A 13,739-nucleotide genomic window follows, 5' to 3' on the forward strand; every position below is an offset into this window, starting at 1 on the left:
CGGCAAGTCGGGGAAAGCAGCTTTGCGCTCAACAAAGTACCAGGGAGCGCGTACATAGTAAAACCAACTAATCACACGTTCAATTGGATCTCTTACAACATTCACATAAATCGGCAAGGGCAAATTGAATTTGGTGAAATTTGTATAGCACACATGCTTGATAAATACAGATGGCTCTGGCAAATCGCTTATCACCTCGGCCAATTCCTGTTGCTGATCTTCGGCCAGCCGTATGGTCTCGACCTTTTGCACAGCGTCGCGATGAAATTGAAAATTATTACGCTCCGACAGACGACGCAGCAGCTCCATAAATGTTTGACTACCAACTTTTGGAACGCGATTGAAGAAAACTAAGTCCAGCTCCGCTTTGCGCGTGTTGTTCAACTCCAGCGCGTTTAGTGATTGCATCTGTAGGTAAATGAGAATTGTGTTGGTGTTAGAAAGGTATGTCAACAAGTATGTATGCATTTTGGATAAGTGCTTTAAGAAATCTGAATTACACTTCACGCATTTCAGGGTGTCAGTAGCGTAGATTAAAAAAAAAATAATAATTAATATTGTATAGAATATTTTGAAAGCAATTATCGGCACATTGTTGATTTGACGAATAGAGATCGTTATCAAATTAAAAGTCGCTTGTTTACTGTTTGATAATTCAGTGATTAATTTGCTTTTCAAAACAATGAATTGCTGCCATCAAATCTGAAAACAAATAACGATAAGGCAACTAAACAATAAATAAATAAAGAATAGCCTATTTACTCACAAATAGCATTCTACGAGCATTAATAAATTGAATAAGTACTAATCAATAAATATTTTTTTTAATACTCACCAATTAGCTTCAATGGGACTATCACGTTCTTTGGTATAAGAGTTATATCTGAAATATAAAACAACCTTTCGGAACATCGATTGCGGCTATGAATCTGGCATATGTACAGTATCGGTCATATCTATAGCTTGGCATTTCAAAGTGATATTGTTTGCCACTTATGTTAATTCTCAGACAAACCCCATATATACCCAAGTTTAACAATTTGTAGAAAACTAAAAAAAAAAAGTGCAACAAATTTTCACATAAATTTCAAACTATTTTCTCAGAAGTGTTAGAATTCTCTTGAGTACACAGTTTTTTACCCCCTGCAATTTTAGACTGATAAGGTGGCCTTTTTCACCTCTTTTTATTTAAAAATTTTTGTTTTAAAACTTTTTTTATTTCCTCTAATTTTGACCAAGTATTTTCTTCTTTTTGTTTTCTTTTTTCTTTTTCTAATTTAGTTTTCTCTTAGTTTTTAGATTTTATTGTTTTCAAGAGAAAAAAATGTGTCCTTAAATTAATTAAATTTTTTTTTAAATATTTTTATTGCTATATTTTAATTATATTTTTTTTTTTAATTTATGTAATTTTCTTCTTTTTATTAGTCTTCATAGTTTTGGAAAAAACCATAAATTTTTTTGTATGAAGATTTTATATTTTTGAGTTGCACATCCCCTAAATCTTAACGATACATCCAATTTGTGTATATATGTATATAAAATATATATATATGATGAACGTTTTCATTACCAGGGTTCGTATTTGCACACTCATGCGCAGCACATCCTAACATTTTACGCTCACACACGTGTGCTGTGCATATAAAAAATTAAAAACTTGCTCACATCACATGTGTGTGCCGTTTGGTAAAAAGCACGGGCACATGTGTGTACTTTATTTTTATTAATATAAAGCACACGCACATGTGTGTGCTTTGCGTAGAGAAACTTATACACTTCGATTTCTAACTCAAATCTTAAAATAATTTTTTAATATGTTTTCTGTCATATAAAAAACAAACAACATCTCACTTTTTATTGAATTGTCTTTCAAAAAATAACGTTTAATAAACAAATTCTTTTAAAAATATATTATGTGCATGTGCATGGGCTGAAATTTGTACAAAAATCGGCTCACACACATGTGCATGTGCTTAATAACAAACAGCACACACTTTTCTGTGAGCAGAGTTTGTTTTCCACTTATGCACACACATGTGTATGAGCAGTGAGTACAAGTTGAATGTGTTTCCGGCGTGTGTGTGAGCAGAGCATGTGTGTGCAAATACGAACCCTGTTCATTACTAAAGTTCCTTTAAATATATGGCTTTATTTGCTAAAGAATTGAGAATTTGAGAAATTTTCTTGAAGTCCTTCCATATAAATCTGTATACCTCGTAACACAATGCAACGTAAAATAAATAAAAATACCCTTATTATAGCGAAAGGACTGCCCTTTCGAATGTACCTTGTTTTGCAATGATAGGACAATTTTGAAAAAACTAAAAAAAAATTACATTTTACTAAACATTTATATATAGACATCAAAAGTAATGCATATTAAACGGTGCTTTTAGAAAGCGTCTTCATAGGCGCATCAAAGGCCTTTGATGAACAGCACCTTTACAAAAGCCTTACGGATGGTCTCCCCAACGGAGGTTCTCTTCGGTGATAACTAAATTACTCGTATCAACTGGATTATATAAAAAAGTCGCTCATACGCCATGTAGTTATGGGGATTGACGCAATACGTATGCAGTTAGAATTAGAATTCACCTACAAAATTCCGATTTAAAGTGCAGCATAGTGTTCAGAAATTTAAAAATATTATGCATAGAATAATTTTATTATATGTAGTCTGTGAGAAAGGTTAGTAGTTTTTTGCACCAAACTCTATATTTTCTGGTAAAACCAAAAGGTCAAAGTAGCTTCGTTGTTAGCACAGAGCGCTTTTCTTCTGTTTGCACCCTCCTCTCATCCTTCCTGTGTGAGTTGTCATCTTCCCTTTTAGCACACCTCAATAGACAGCGTGTCTAGGTGTGCCTCCGCCTACGTAGGCGGTCCTCTAACCTAAGCAACATATAATACCAAAGCCTAACTTCTATGCGTTGAAGTTCTATGATTTCTGAGCAAAAAAAAAATCGAATCAAGTCATTTTCGAAGGACGAAGGATCCGAAAATTTTGACGGATGCATAGAAAATGCACAGCTAAGGTCGCTTAATTTATGCTGTGCCAGCAAGCTTTTGCCTGACGTTGTGATGATGAACACCTTTTCTGTTTATCAATTGTGGTAAATTTCTTACTCGATTTCTGTAATATGGTTAATTATTGACCGTAAAGGGAGAAATCAATCGTTTGACTGTGACCCATTTTTGAAAACCAGAATCAAATGGCTTGATTTCATAACATGTCTCGCCGTTAATTGATGACGTACCCAAATTTAATGTTTTTAAATTACAACACTTTATTGTTCGAATGTGCTTTATCTTCAATTCTGTAATTTCTATACTAGTTTTGCTTGCATTTAATTCAACTGCTCCATGATCGAGACTTCATTGAGGCTCACAGCCAAATATTGCTTGTAGAGGCGCTGCTTGCAAAAGTAATAGAAATCATATTCGTTAGTGAAATTTCGTCGTATCATTTCCTTGACATCCGGATATATTTTTGGTTTTCGCTTATTCTTGTTCCGATTTGTTATTTGGTCATTGTGGACTAGAAAGTTGAGCAAAGAGTTAAGGTTATAAGTTTGAGACTCCCAAAAACTTGCAAAAGATAACAAACTGATCAGTGTTACTTGAGTTGAAGTCACCTACTTATTTTACTTTGACTGATCAGGCTATTATCACAGAAAAAAAAAGCAATTACGTACTCTCGAATAGAATTTTTGCGCCATTGAAGAAGAGCGGTATGTACTTTTCAAAAACGGTGAGTGTAACGTTTGTATCTTCCCAAGAGCCCACTACTGCATAGTCACGTTCCACATGTTCTTTTGCCATCTGAACGGCCGCCGGTGAGTTGAAGGGTCTACAGAAAATGGGCAACAAATCCAAGTTAAGTTATCTACATACATATGTGGTGTCGTAAATGGTACATACATACACATGTATGTATGTATTATTTTACTTACAAGCAATCATCGCTATGTCCGCAAAAGAAAAGCGATTGCCTCTTGAAATTGCCAATGAAATCTTTCACTGTATATGGCACATATTGGCATTCAGGATCACCACTACGTACACAATGATTAAAATCTTTCTTATACCATTCCGCTGGTCTTATTGGCGAATCGGGAAACTTGCGATATTCGATTGCATTCTTATAGGCGCCACGCGCATAATAATACCAACTTATGACCCGCTCCACCGGATCGCGTACCAAATTAATATAAATCGGTTTTGGTAGCTCAAATTCTTCAAAATCAATCCAATTCACATGTTCTATATAAACGGAACCATCAGCGAATTGAGATATATTTATGGCTAATTCACGCTGTTCCCACATCTTGAGTTGGCGTTTGGTGCCCCTTCGCAAACCAGCACGCTCCATAATCAGATTATTGAAGTTCTCCAGTTTATTGAAGAGCTCGAGAAGTGATTCGCTTCCCACTTTGGCACAGCGATTGAAGAAAAGAACATCTATGTCGGCTTTTCGTGTATTATTTAACCGATATGCATTTAAAGTTTTTAACTAAAAATTTAAAAGTGTTAAGACATCAGGTGTAATAAACCTTTCGATATGAGTGCTAATTTAATGATTTCGGTTTTTCTGAAATGGAAAATCTTTCATTGGAAAGCCATGCATGCACAGCAACGGCGCTAAGTAATAAACAACTTCGAGAGCAGTATTTGTATATATATATGTAGTTATGTAAGTATAAGTGTATATATGTATGTACATGCGTTTAAGTAGTAAAAAAGCAGCAGGAAGGAAATGTAGAAGAAGGCAAGTATAATTCGAAATTCGTTGCTAAATCTCTCGGCAATTAAAAGCTTTTTTCTTGGTGGAATCTTTTTAGTAAAATGATGAGGACGAGGATACCAACAAAAGTAAAGATGAAGATAGAGGAAGAAGAATTAAAATAAAGAAGACGATAAAAATAGAGTCACAGAGGCTAAACCTGGGAACTATTTCGGGATTTTCGGTACTCTCGGAACTTATCGATACAATAATCGATAATTTTATCGGTTTTGTTATCGATATTTCTTTTAAATTTTATGATCGATATTTTTATCGATTTTGTAATCGATATTTCAATCGCTTTTGTTATCGATATTTTATATCGATTTTGTTTTCGATATTGTTATCGGTTTTGTTATCGGTATTTTTATTATCGTTATTTTATCGATTTTGTTATCGACATTTTTATCGATTTTGTTATGGAAATTTTTATCGATTTTGATATCGATATTTATTATCGATTTTGTTATCGATATTTTTATCAATTTTGTCATTGATATTTTTATCAATTTTATTATCGACTTTGTTATCGAAATTTTTTATCGGTTTTACTACCGATTTTGTTATCGGCATTTTAAGCGATTTTGTTATCGATATTTTTATCCATTTTGCTATGGATATTTTTATCGACTTTCTTATCGATATTTTTATCAATTTTGCTATCTATGTTTTTATCGAATTTGTTATCGATAGTTTTATCTGTTTTGTTATCGATATTTTTATTTATGTTACTATCCTATGTTGTTATCGATATACATGATGTGACATCATATGACAGAACATCACATGATATGACATCATTTGGCATGACATGACATCCTATCACATCACATGAAATCACATCACACACATCACATTGCATTACCTGGCATCGCATCACATAGCATCTTATCACGTCATCGAAAAGATAAAAACAAAGATGAAGACCAAGGTAAATTTAAACACTTTACTTTTTATAAGAACAATGGAGTATAAAAGTAAAAATAAAGGAAAACATAATAACATAAATTTAATTAGAACTAAAAGGGTAGAGGTAGGGATTTAGGTAGAAAAAAAATAAGTTAAAACCTTAAGCAAATGTATATGTACATATGGATAAACATTGGTTATGAGACAAACTAGATATGTAACGTAAGTTTCACTTCTCCCGTGTGGCCCAGGCGCTTTACTTTTTTGTACAACATCAGGATTTAGATGATAGTTAGTTGAGAAAACATTACTTTTCTTCTGACGGGAATGCTAACGAGCCGCTAAACTATTGGTCTTATCGCAGCTTGGTTCAGCAGAATTAGACACTGCTTCCATGTCTCGCCCTCCGAATTATACGCTTCAGACTTCTGCAGTACAATTTTTTGAAGAGATGAACGGTTTCATTGAATGGCTGTGCGCAGGTACCATAACGGTTATGATTTTTTCAATTAATTACGAGTTTACACTCCTCCCACCCAACCGACACGAGGGGCGCAGTCTGCATGACATACAGTAAAAATCGAGTTCAATATGTCAAACATGCTTATATTTGACTTAAAATCTTAGCATACCCCGTTTGACTCAAAAAGAGTTTTACATGGCTTCAAAGACAGAGGTCGAAAGTGTCCTGATCATCGAGAGGGAACATTAAAGTTTACTTTGGCCAGAAGGGACGGGCTGTTAATCAAGCCTCTTACTAATTTTACGATTAATATTAAAACTAGCATTTCTAGATGGGAGATTTTACTCTGAATCCCAGCTAAAATCACGCAAAGCAAATGGCAAAAATTGTTTTTGAATCGATTAAATCCTTTCTGAATGAACTTGATAGGATGGATTCCAAACAATAGGTCCGTATTCCAACTGAAGTTGTAAAAAGAGCTTTTGTAACATAAGAATCCATGCAAATACGCCTTTGGCTTAATTTACTGTTTTAATTGTGATGGGATCCAGATCGTTCAAATCATAATGTAACCTTTAAAATTGGATTTATATTTTTCCGGTCAAAGTGAACCGTTATTTTATGATTTATATTTTTTCGAACAAGAATAATCGCTATTTTGGTATGTTTATTTTTTCGAACAATTTTTGGTTCTTATATTGGTTTTTTCAATCATACCATAACCGATTTAACTTTTTAGCTCATAAAGGACTTAAAACTGTGATAAACATGCAGACTCCTTTATAACGATTCTATAACGGTTTTCTTCCGGTTCACAATGTAAAAGGGTTTGGTTGTGGTTGGTCCTCATTCGGTAAAAATTCCATTGCGAATGAGGCGATTTCATCATACACAACGTAAACGGTTTGATCAAACGTCAATATGGCGGCCAGAAAATCAAAAAATTATGATTTTTGTTGACATTTCCCTCATTTGGTTGTCAAACCTTCAAACAACCCCATACACAACATAAATAGCTTTAAGAAAAGGGATATCTCGCATTGTTTGTCAAGCCGCTTATGTGGTGTTTTTCGCTCTTAAGCACATCTGCATTTGCTGCTAAGTATTCAAAATGTTATCGATCATTTTTTTTCATGCAGAGATGCAGAAAATTATAGGAAAAAAGGTTTTTGAATTAAAAGATTCTTCAGGTTCATATAAGTTTCTCAAATGTGTAGGACTGACTTGAGGACCAGATTGAGCACTGATATAGTTGCAACAATATCATATATATATATATATATATACAACCGAAGGCATAAAAAACTATGGTGACACTTTGTTTGAACCGCAGGAACAAATGTACGAATTGAATCGCAGAATGTAATTAATTTGTATACTAAGTACCTGTAATTAGTATGCAGTACACAATACTCATATCTGTAATAAGAAAATTTTGGGTAATATGTTCGGATTTTTCATTTGTTTTTGAGGAATTTGGTAATTTTTTTGTGGCAACACTGCTCAGGAGCAAGCTGTATTCACTTCTCAGACCGCGTCTCATGAAATGATGCGCGTTCAGTCTCGCTTAATCTATATTATCTATATACTCATTATTACGTCTAATGCAAATTAAGTATCGCAATCTTCTCTTGTAATAAGTACCGCATGTATTTTCTCCCTCTCCACTCAATTTGCAATTCAAAATAAATAAACATCTTTTTACATCAAAACACTTTATTTCTCGCATATATATTTCCACTCAGTTCTTAAAACGAATTAGTTAATTTAACTGCTGCATAAGAGACACTTTATTTAGGTTCAGAGCCAAATATTGCTTGTAGAGGCGCTGCTTGCAAAAATTATAAAAATCATATTCGTTGGTGAAATTTCTTCTCATCATTTCCTTGACATCCGGATCAATTTTCGGTTTTCGCCTATTCTTGTTACGATTTGTAATTTTATCAGTATGTACTAGAAAGTATAGCAACGAATTTAGTTTATGAATTTGAAACTCAAAAAAACATTAAAATACATACTATCGAATAGAAGTTTTGCACCGTTAAAAAAGCGAGGTATATAGCTTTCGAAAACGGTGAGTGTGACGTTTGTATCTTCCCAAGAACCCACTACGGCATAGTCACGTTCCACATTTTCCTTCGCCAATTGTATGGCAGCCGGTGAGTTGAAAGGTCTAAAGAAAATCGGCGAAAAATCCAAATTAAACAAATAACATATGTTTAAAATTTTTAACAGATATACATATGTGTGTAGGTATGACCATTTCATTACAGAATGTATGTGGTACATGAATAGAAAATATTTATTTTACTCACAAGCAATCATCGCTATGTCCGCAAAAGAAAAGCGATTGCCTTCTGAAATCCCCAGCAAAATCATTAACTGTATATGGCACATATTGACACTCTGGATCGCCACTACGTACGCAATGATTAAAATCTTTCTTATACCATTCTGCTGGTCTTATTGGTTTATCCGGAAACTTGTCATATTCGATTGCATTCTTATAGGCGCTGCGCGCGTAATAATACCAACTTATCACACGCTCCACCGGATCGCGTACCAAATTAATATAAATTGGTTTTGGTAGTTCAAATTCTTCGAAATCAATCCAATTCACATGTTCTATATAGACGGAACCATCAGCGAATTGAGATATATTTATGGCTAATTCACGTTGTTCCCACATCTTGAGTTGGCGTTTGGTGCCTTTCTTTAAGCCTTCGCGCTCAATAACCAAATTGTTGAAGCTCTCCAATTTATCGAAGAGCTCTATCATCGATTCGCTACCAACTTTGGCACCGCGATTGAAGAAAATAACATCAATATCGGCTTTACGTGTATTATTCAAACCATATGCATTTAAAGTTTTCAACTACGAAAAACAAAAATGCAAAAAAAAAGAAGCAATTGGTTTTGAAGTTGAATGTACTTAATTCGACGTTGATTTTTGTACGTGAAATAGAGTTGTTAGGGTCATGATACTAACTACGAAGGTTACTTTATAACTGGCGCAGCAAGGAATAGTATGTATGTACATGGTGAGGTATGTGCAAAGTCAATGGAGGGAAATAATTATGGAAGAAACTAAGAATAGTCGTAAATATTGGAATTATTCTAATTATTTTTAATCTAAATCCGTATGTTAGTTAAAGGGCTCGATTTTCCAGGGATCAGGCGATTATTACCGCAGTTCAAAAACGTACCTTTTGCTTATCATTTTCCCTATTTAAAATTTTGTAAAGAATTTTATAACTGTTTCTCTTTTTTTTTATTATAACCATCAAACACCCGACGTACTTCACTGCGCCTTAAAAGTGTTTTTGTGTTGTTTGATACCCCTACAGAAATATTTCATTTATTTTATCAACTTAATTGTACACAATTTTTCAAAAAGTTGGCCACCATACTCAAACATACTTTCGCCTGTAAACTTTTCTAAACCTCTTCAGTTTGATACCCATATTGCAATATAAAATTTCTCAATTAAATTAAATTAAAAATTTCAACCAAGTGGCAACCTTCCACAAAAATAGGGTCGTCTGTACGTTTAGAAAACAAAGTTTCTGCCTATTGAACCAAACCTCTATATCTCTATGTTATTCGACGCCCTGACTGCGAATCCGAGGTCTGTTAGCCTCCATCACGTCAGATTCGAGGTCATTTAAAGGTAAAGTGTGGAAAAATACATGGGATAAACCTTTTTCTGAATTTGACCTTAGAATGACCTTGGCATGACCTCTGGATGATCTTGAAGACTAAAGGGACCATCGCGCAGAAGATGATGACGTTTAGTTTAGAGTCGCCGCACAGTGTTCTAATTAAAAAAAAATAAATAAATAGACAAAATCAGATAACTCGAGAACGAAAAGAGATAGCAAAAGAAATGTAAGAGTATTTTACCTTTAAGATGACCTTCAAATATAGAAGGATCTAAATTTTTCTTTTTTGGCCTGCCACTAGGGTTCAATGTACTTTTTAAAAAGTTTTAACTACATATTTTTGCTGTTATGGTTACAAAAACCAAAAAAATGCACTAAAAATGTGTTTCAAAGTTCATCACATGCTGTTCTTAGGTAAAAAAAATATTAAAAATTTTACTATTGAAGGTCGGCTTCGAGGTGAGGGTCGATTCTAGTTCAATCAGATTTTTAAATTTTTTGTCTCCATCTCAAAAGCTTTAAAATACATTTCTTTCTTGTGATATTTGATTTTGTTCCCCTTTTTTCATAGAATAGAACACTGAGCGCCGTATGCGCAACTAACTAATTATTAGAAACAAAACAGTAATCAGTTTCAATTTTTTAACCGCCCTACCTCAGATTCATACTTTCCACATTCCCTTTTCTTCAAATAACATACCAAACTCACATGCATAGATACACACTTTATTCAATTTCTTCTGAATAGTTACGAAAAGTGTCAAAGTTAAAATAGACCTTTACGTTTATTTACTTTCTGCTGCTGAACGCTGTGCAGCTCCTGCAATTCTTTATCAACAATCATAAGTTCTTTTAACTTAATAGCCAAATATTGTTTATGAAGACGTTGACGACAAAACCGATAGAATTCAATTTCTTGTGTAAAATTTTTACGCAGCATTTCCTTAATATCTTCGCCAATATGCGGCTTCCCAGGATTGGAATTTTTTACATACTCGTGCATGCCCACTGTAGCAAGGAAGAAAAAAGGCAAATAAACACTGCTAATTTCATATATGTATGTACAAACAATCGACGTACTATAATACATATCCTTAGCGCCGCGAAAATAAGATGGTATATAACTCTCCAGCACACTCAGCGTCACATTAGTGTCTTCAAATGTACCCACCACAGCATATTCCTCTTCTACCATACGCATAGCTATTTGCATTGGTAATTTTTTATTAAATGGTCTGTAATCGTATAAAGAAAAAATACTCTCAACTTATTTTCCAACTTCACTCTAACAATACATTTGTATGTATGTAAGTGAGTAGCTCAACTCACGTGCATTCACGTTCATTGTGACCGCAAAAGAATAATGTTTGCCGACGATGATCAACCAATCCATCTAAACCACTTCCTTCAATGTAAGTACAAGCTTTATCACCACTCAATAGACATTGATCAAACTCTGTATTAACCCATTGCTTAGATGGCATTTCTATGTGCTTTAAGCGACGTCGCGGCACATAAACCCACGGCAATCGAATATAGTAATGCCAACTAATAACACGTTCTATTGGATCGCGCACCAAGTTCACATAAATTGGACGTGGTTTGCCATATTTTTTAAAATCTAAATAATTTACATGACTAGCAAAGACAGCGCGATCTTCTAATTGCGTAATATTTTTAATCAAATCCTCTTCTTCATCCGCGCTCAGTATGGGTCGAACGCCAGCATTTTGAGGATCGACAACCACTTCATAGTTATGTACACTTCCCAACTGTTTCATTAGTTCAATCATTTGAATGCTACCAGTTTTCGGTACACGATTGAACACAAGTATATCTGTTTCGGCTTTTACGGTGTTATTCAACTCTGAGGCGCGCAAATCAAAAATCTGTGAAACAATATTAACTACGATTTAGTTTTTGAAAAAAATGTATGTCTATTTAGTTGCATGTGAGAATTCAGACCATGGACACACCCAGGGAGCTTAAAGCGGAGTCGAAAGCTGTGCAGATCAGCGAGCTGATAAACAGTGAACACACAAACACGGTGCACGTATACAATTGCGCAAACAAAGAGCTGTGCTGGACCGACAATGTAATGGTAATGATAACGGTAATAGTAATGGTAGTGGTAGTGGAAATGGTAATGGTGAAGGCACTAGAAATGGTAATGATAACGGTAATGGCGATTGTAGTGGTAATGATAATGCCAAAAATAATAATAATGTTAAATGTAATGGTAATAGTAGTAATAGTATTGACAATGGTAATGGTAACGGTAATGGTTATGATAATGGTAATGGTAAAAATAATAGTGATGGTAAGTTAATGGTAATGATAATTGTGATGGTGATGGTAATGCTAGTAGTAAGGGTATTGGTAATGGTAATGATATCGCTTGTAGCCAAGGTTTTAGCAAACTTGAAGTGAGTAATGGTCACGTAAAGTGTACCACGAAAATTTTGCCAAGTCTCGAATTTTTGAAGAAAGTACTATATCATTGTAAAGTACGAGTACTTACATAAAATTAGAGTAATCAAATTTTCAGATGCCCATACCCCGAGATTGAAAAATAGCAGGCAAGTTCTGCAATTCCATTCCGAGTGAATTTTAACCCTATTCATTTTGAATTCAAAGTGGCTTTGGTTGAATTTCATTTGGAAGTGAATTGCAGAACCTGCCTGATTACATTTTTACTTTTGTTTAAGGATGCAAACGATCCATCGATTTGTTTGAAACATCGATAATATCGGTTTAAAAATCCGATATTTGCCATCGATATTTAATAATTTTTAACATCGCTAAATTTAAGATACATTGATGTCCATTTCAAAGATATTTTAGACACCGACATTAGTTTAACTCTCAAACTTGTCTAGATATTATTTTCCATTTTTTTTGCTGATCGTGAATTTTTTTATTATTCATTCTTTGGGAGAACATTCAGAAATTTCGAACTCAGCGTTCAGTATGGAAAATGCTATCATAATTACATATTATTATTTATTGCCAAGTCACAGAAAATGTTTTTGGTTCCAAGCCTTGGAAATTTGCGCGGATATAGCAAGGTTAATTAAATATAGAGAAATACAACGGTAGTTTTTTTGATTGCATTTAAAACGACTGCATTGGTTCAGATTGAAAATGATTAAAATTTTAATACAATTTTAAAATATCGCAATATCGATGTTTTTCTGGTGTTGTATTTTAGCATCGATGCAAATTTTTCCGATGCATCGAAACTTCGACGCTTTTTCTCATTTCCTAAATTATTTTTTTTCTTCAATTTTTCGAAAGAAAGTATGTGGTGGAGGTGTAAAATCATATCCATACAACTAATTCATGCATGCAATGCTGGCAAATCGTACCCATAGGCTACTCTAGTTTCTGGTTTTGATAAGACTTTATATAAATCATTCATTTCAATCGGTTTAGTACCGCATACTGTACACACAGGACTACAACTTGTATCTGTTGAAACTTGAATCACCTCCCCTTCAGTCAAAGCGAGAAACATTTTGTGTTCAATTTCAGCTGAATTGTTCGTCCGGTTTATTTTTCATGCCTTCAAGTTATTAGTCTTTAGCGAACCGCCATCGAATATTGCTTCGCGGTTGTCAAGCAAATGCTTTTTTCATGCTATGACTTTTCAAGGCCCCCAACCCTCAAACTATTTTTCCAGAAAGTCATTATTTTCACTTTAAAGGCATAAAATATTTTTTAGTTACCTGGACCTTCGGCTCGATTCTGTAGCAGTGAAAAATTCTTGTGACAGTTTTTTTACGAAAAAATTTATGAAAAAGTTTAAATTTGTCAGTAAAAATATTTTTGTCACCAATACAGCATTGGGATATTGACATGGTTCTAAAGATGAAACAGCTAAAATCTTAAAAGGAGTTTGTAAATCGATACACAGAAATATGCC

The 13,739-nt window shown here is 34.0% G+C and overlaps 4 protein-coding genes across 5 annotated transcripts in view; all 4 read right to left on the reverse strand.

Annotated features, from left to right (window-relative positions):
- LOC118746824 (heparan sulfate 2-O-sulfotransferase pipe) overlaps positions 1-13,739 on the reverse strand; it is a gene marked incomplete at its 3' end in the record, with an annotated part of 67,112 nt that continues 53,373 nt past the window's right edge. For both annotated transcript variants that reach the window (XM_036480761.1, XM_036480760.1), the window contains 1 exon segment: positions 1-408. In XM_036480761.1, the coding sequence (XP_036336654.1) occupies positions 1-408 (408 nt within the window).
- LOC118747084 (heparan sulfate 2-O-sulfotransferase pipe-like) lies at positions 3,308-6,085 on the reverse strand. The gene is made up of 4 exons (XM_036481075.1): positions 6,029-6,085; positions 3,951-4,510; positions 3,693-3,847; positions 3,308-3,535 (listed from the first exon to the last, which is right to left on the reverse strand). The coding sequence occupies exons 1-4, from the start codon at positions 6,083-6,085 to the stop codon at positions 3,345-3,347; spliced, it is 963 nt and encodes a 320-aa protein (XP_036336968.1). The 3' UTR covers positions 3,308-3,344.
- Positions 7,915-9,132, reverse strand: LOC118747085 (heparan sulfate 2-O-sulfotransferase pipe-like). The gene is made up of 4 exons (XM_036481076.1): positions 9,109-9,132; positions 8,468-9,027; positions 8,171-8,325; positions 7,915-8,105 (listed from the first exon to the last, which is right to left on the reverse strand). Exons 1-4 carry the CDS (start codon positions 9,130-9,132, stop codon positions 7,915-7,917), a joined length of 930 nt encoding a protein of 309 aa, XP_036336969.1.
- On the reverse strand, positions 10,579-11,724 carry LOC118747086 (heparan sulfate 2-O-sulfotransferase pipe-like; the record flags this gene model as incomplete). The annotated part of the gene is made up of 3 exons (XM_036481077.1): positions 10,579-10,822; positions 10,895-11,049; positions 11,144-11,724. Coding segments are annotated over 3 exons (978 nt in total), but the record flags the coding sequence as incomplete, so codon positions are not given.

Source organism: Rhagoletis pomonella, unplaced genomic scaffold, assembly GCF_013731165.1.
Source record: "Rhagoletis pomonella isolate Grant_MI unplaced genomic scaffold, Rhpom_1.0 Rhpom_scaffold_00011, whole genome shotgun sequence".
In the NCBI taxonomy this organism is placed as follows: domain Eukaryota; kingdom Metazoa; phylum Arthropoda; class Insecta; order Diptera; family Tephritidae; genus Rhagoletis; species Rhagoletis pomonella.

Bases quoted from the DNA above. Each gene is read 5' to 3' on its own strand.
- LOC118747085 (XM_036481076.1), bottom strand. From the start codon at position 9,132: ATGACCCTAACAACTCTATTTCAC. The intron at 9,028-9,108 runs GTACAAAAATCA...TGTTTTTCGTAG, and splicing joins CCCTAACAACTCTATTTCAC to TTGAAAACTTTAAATGCATA. The intron at 8,326-8,467 runs GTGAGTAAAATA...GATTTTCTTTAG, and splicing joins GGACATAGCGATGATTGCTT to ACCTTTCAACTCACCGGCTG.
- LOC118747084 (XM_036481075.1), bottom strand. From the start codon at position 6,085: ATGGAAGCAGTGTCTAATTCTGCTGAACCAAGCTGCGATAAGACCAAT. The intron at 4,511-6,028 runs GCTCGTTAGCAT...TTAAATTTTTAG, and splicing joins ATAAGACCAATAGTTTAGCG to TTAAAAACTTTAAATGCATA. The intron at 3,536-3,692 runs GTACGTAATTGC...TCAACTTTCTAG, and splicing joins CGCAAAAATTCTATTCGAGA to TCCACAATGACCAAATAACA.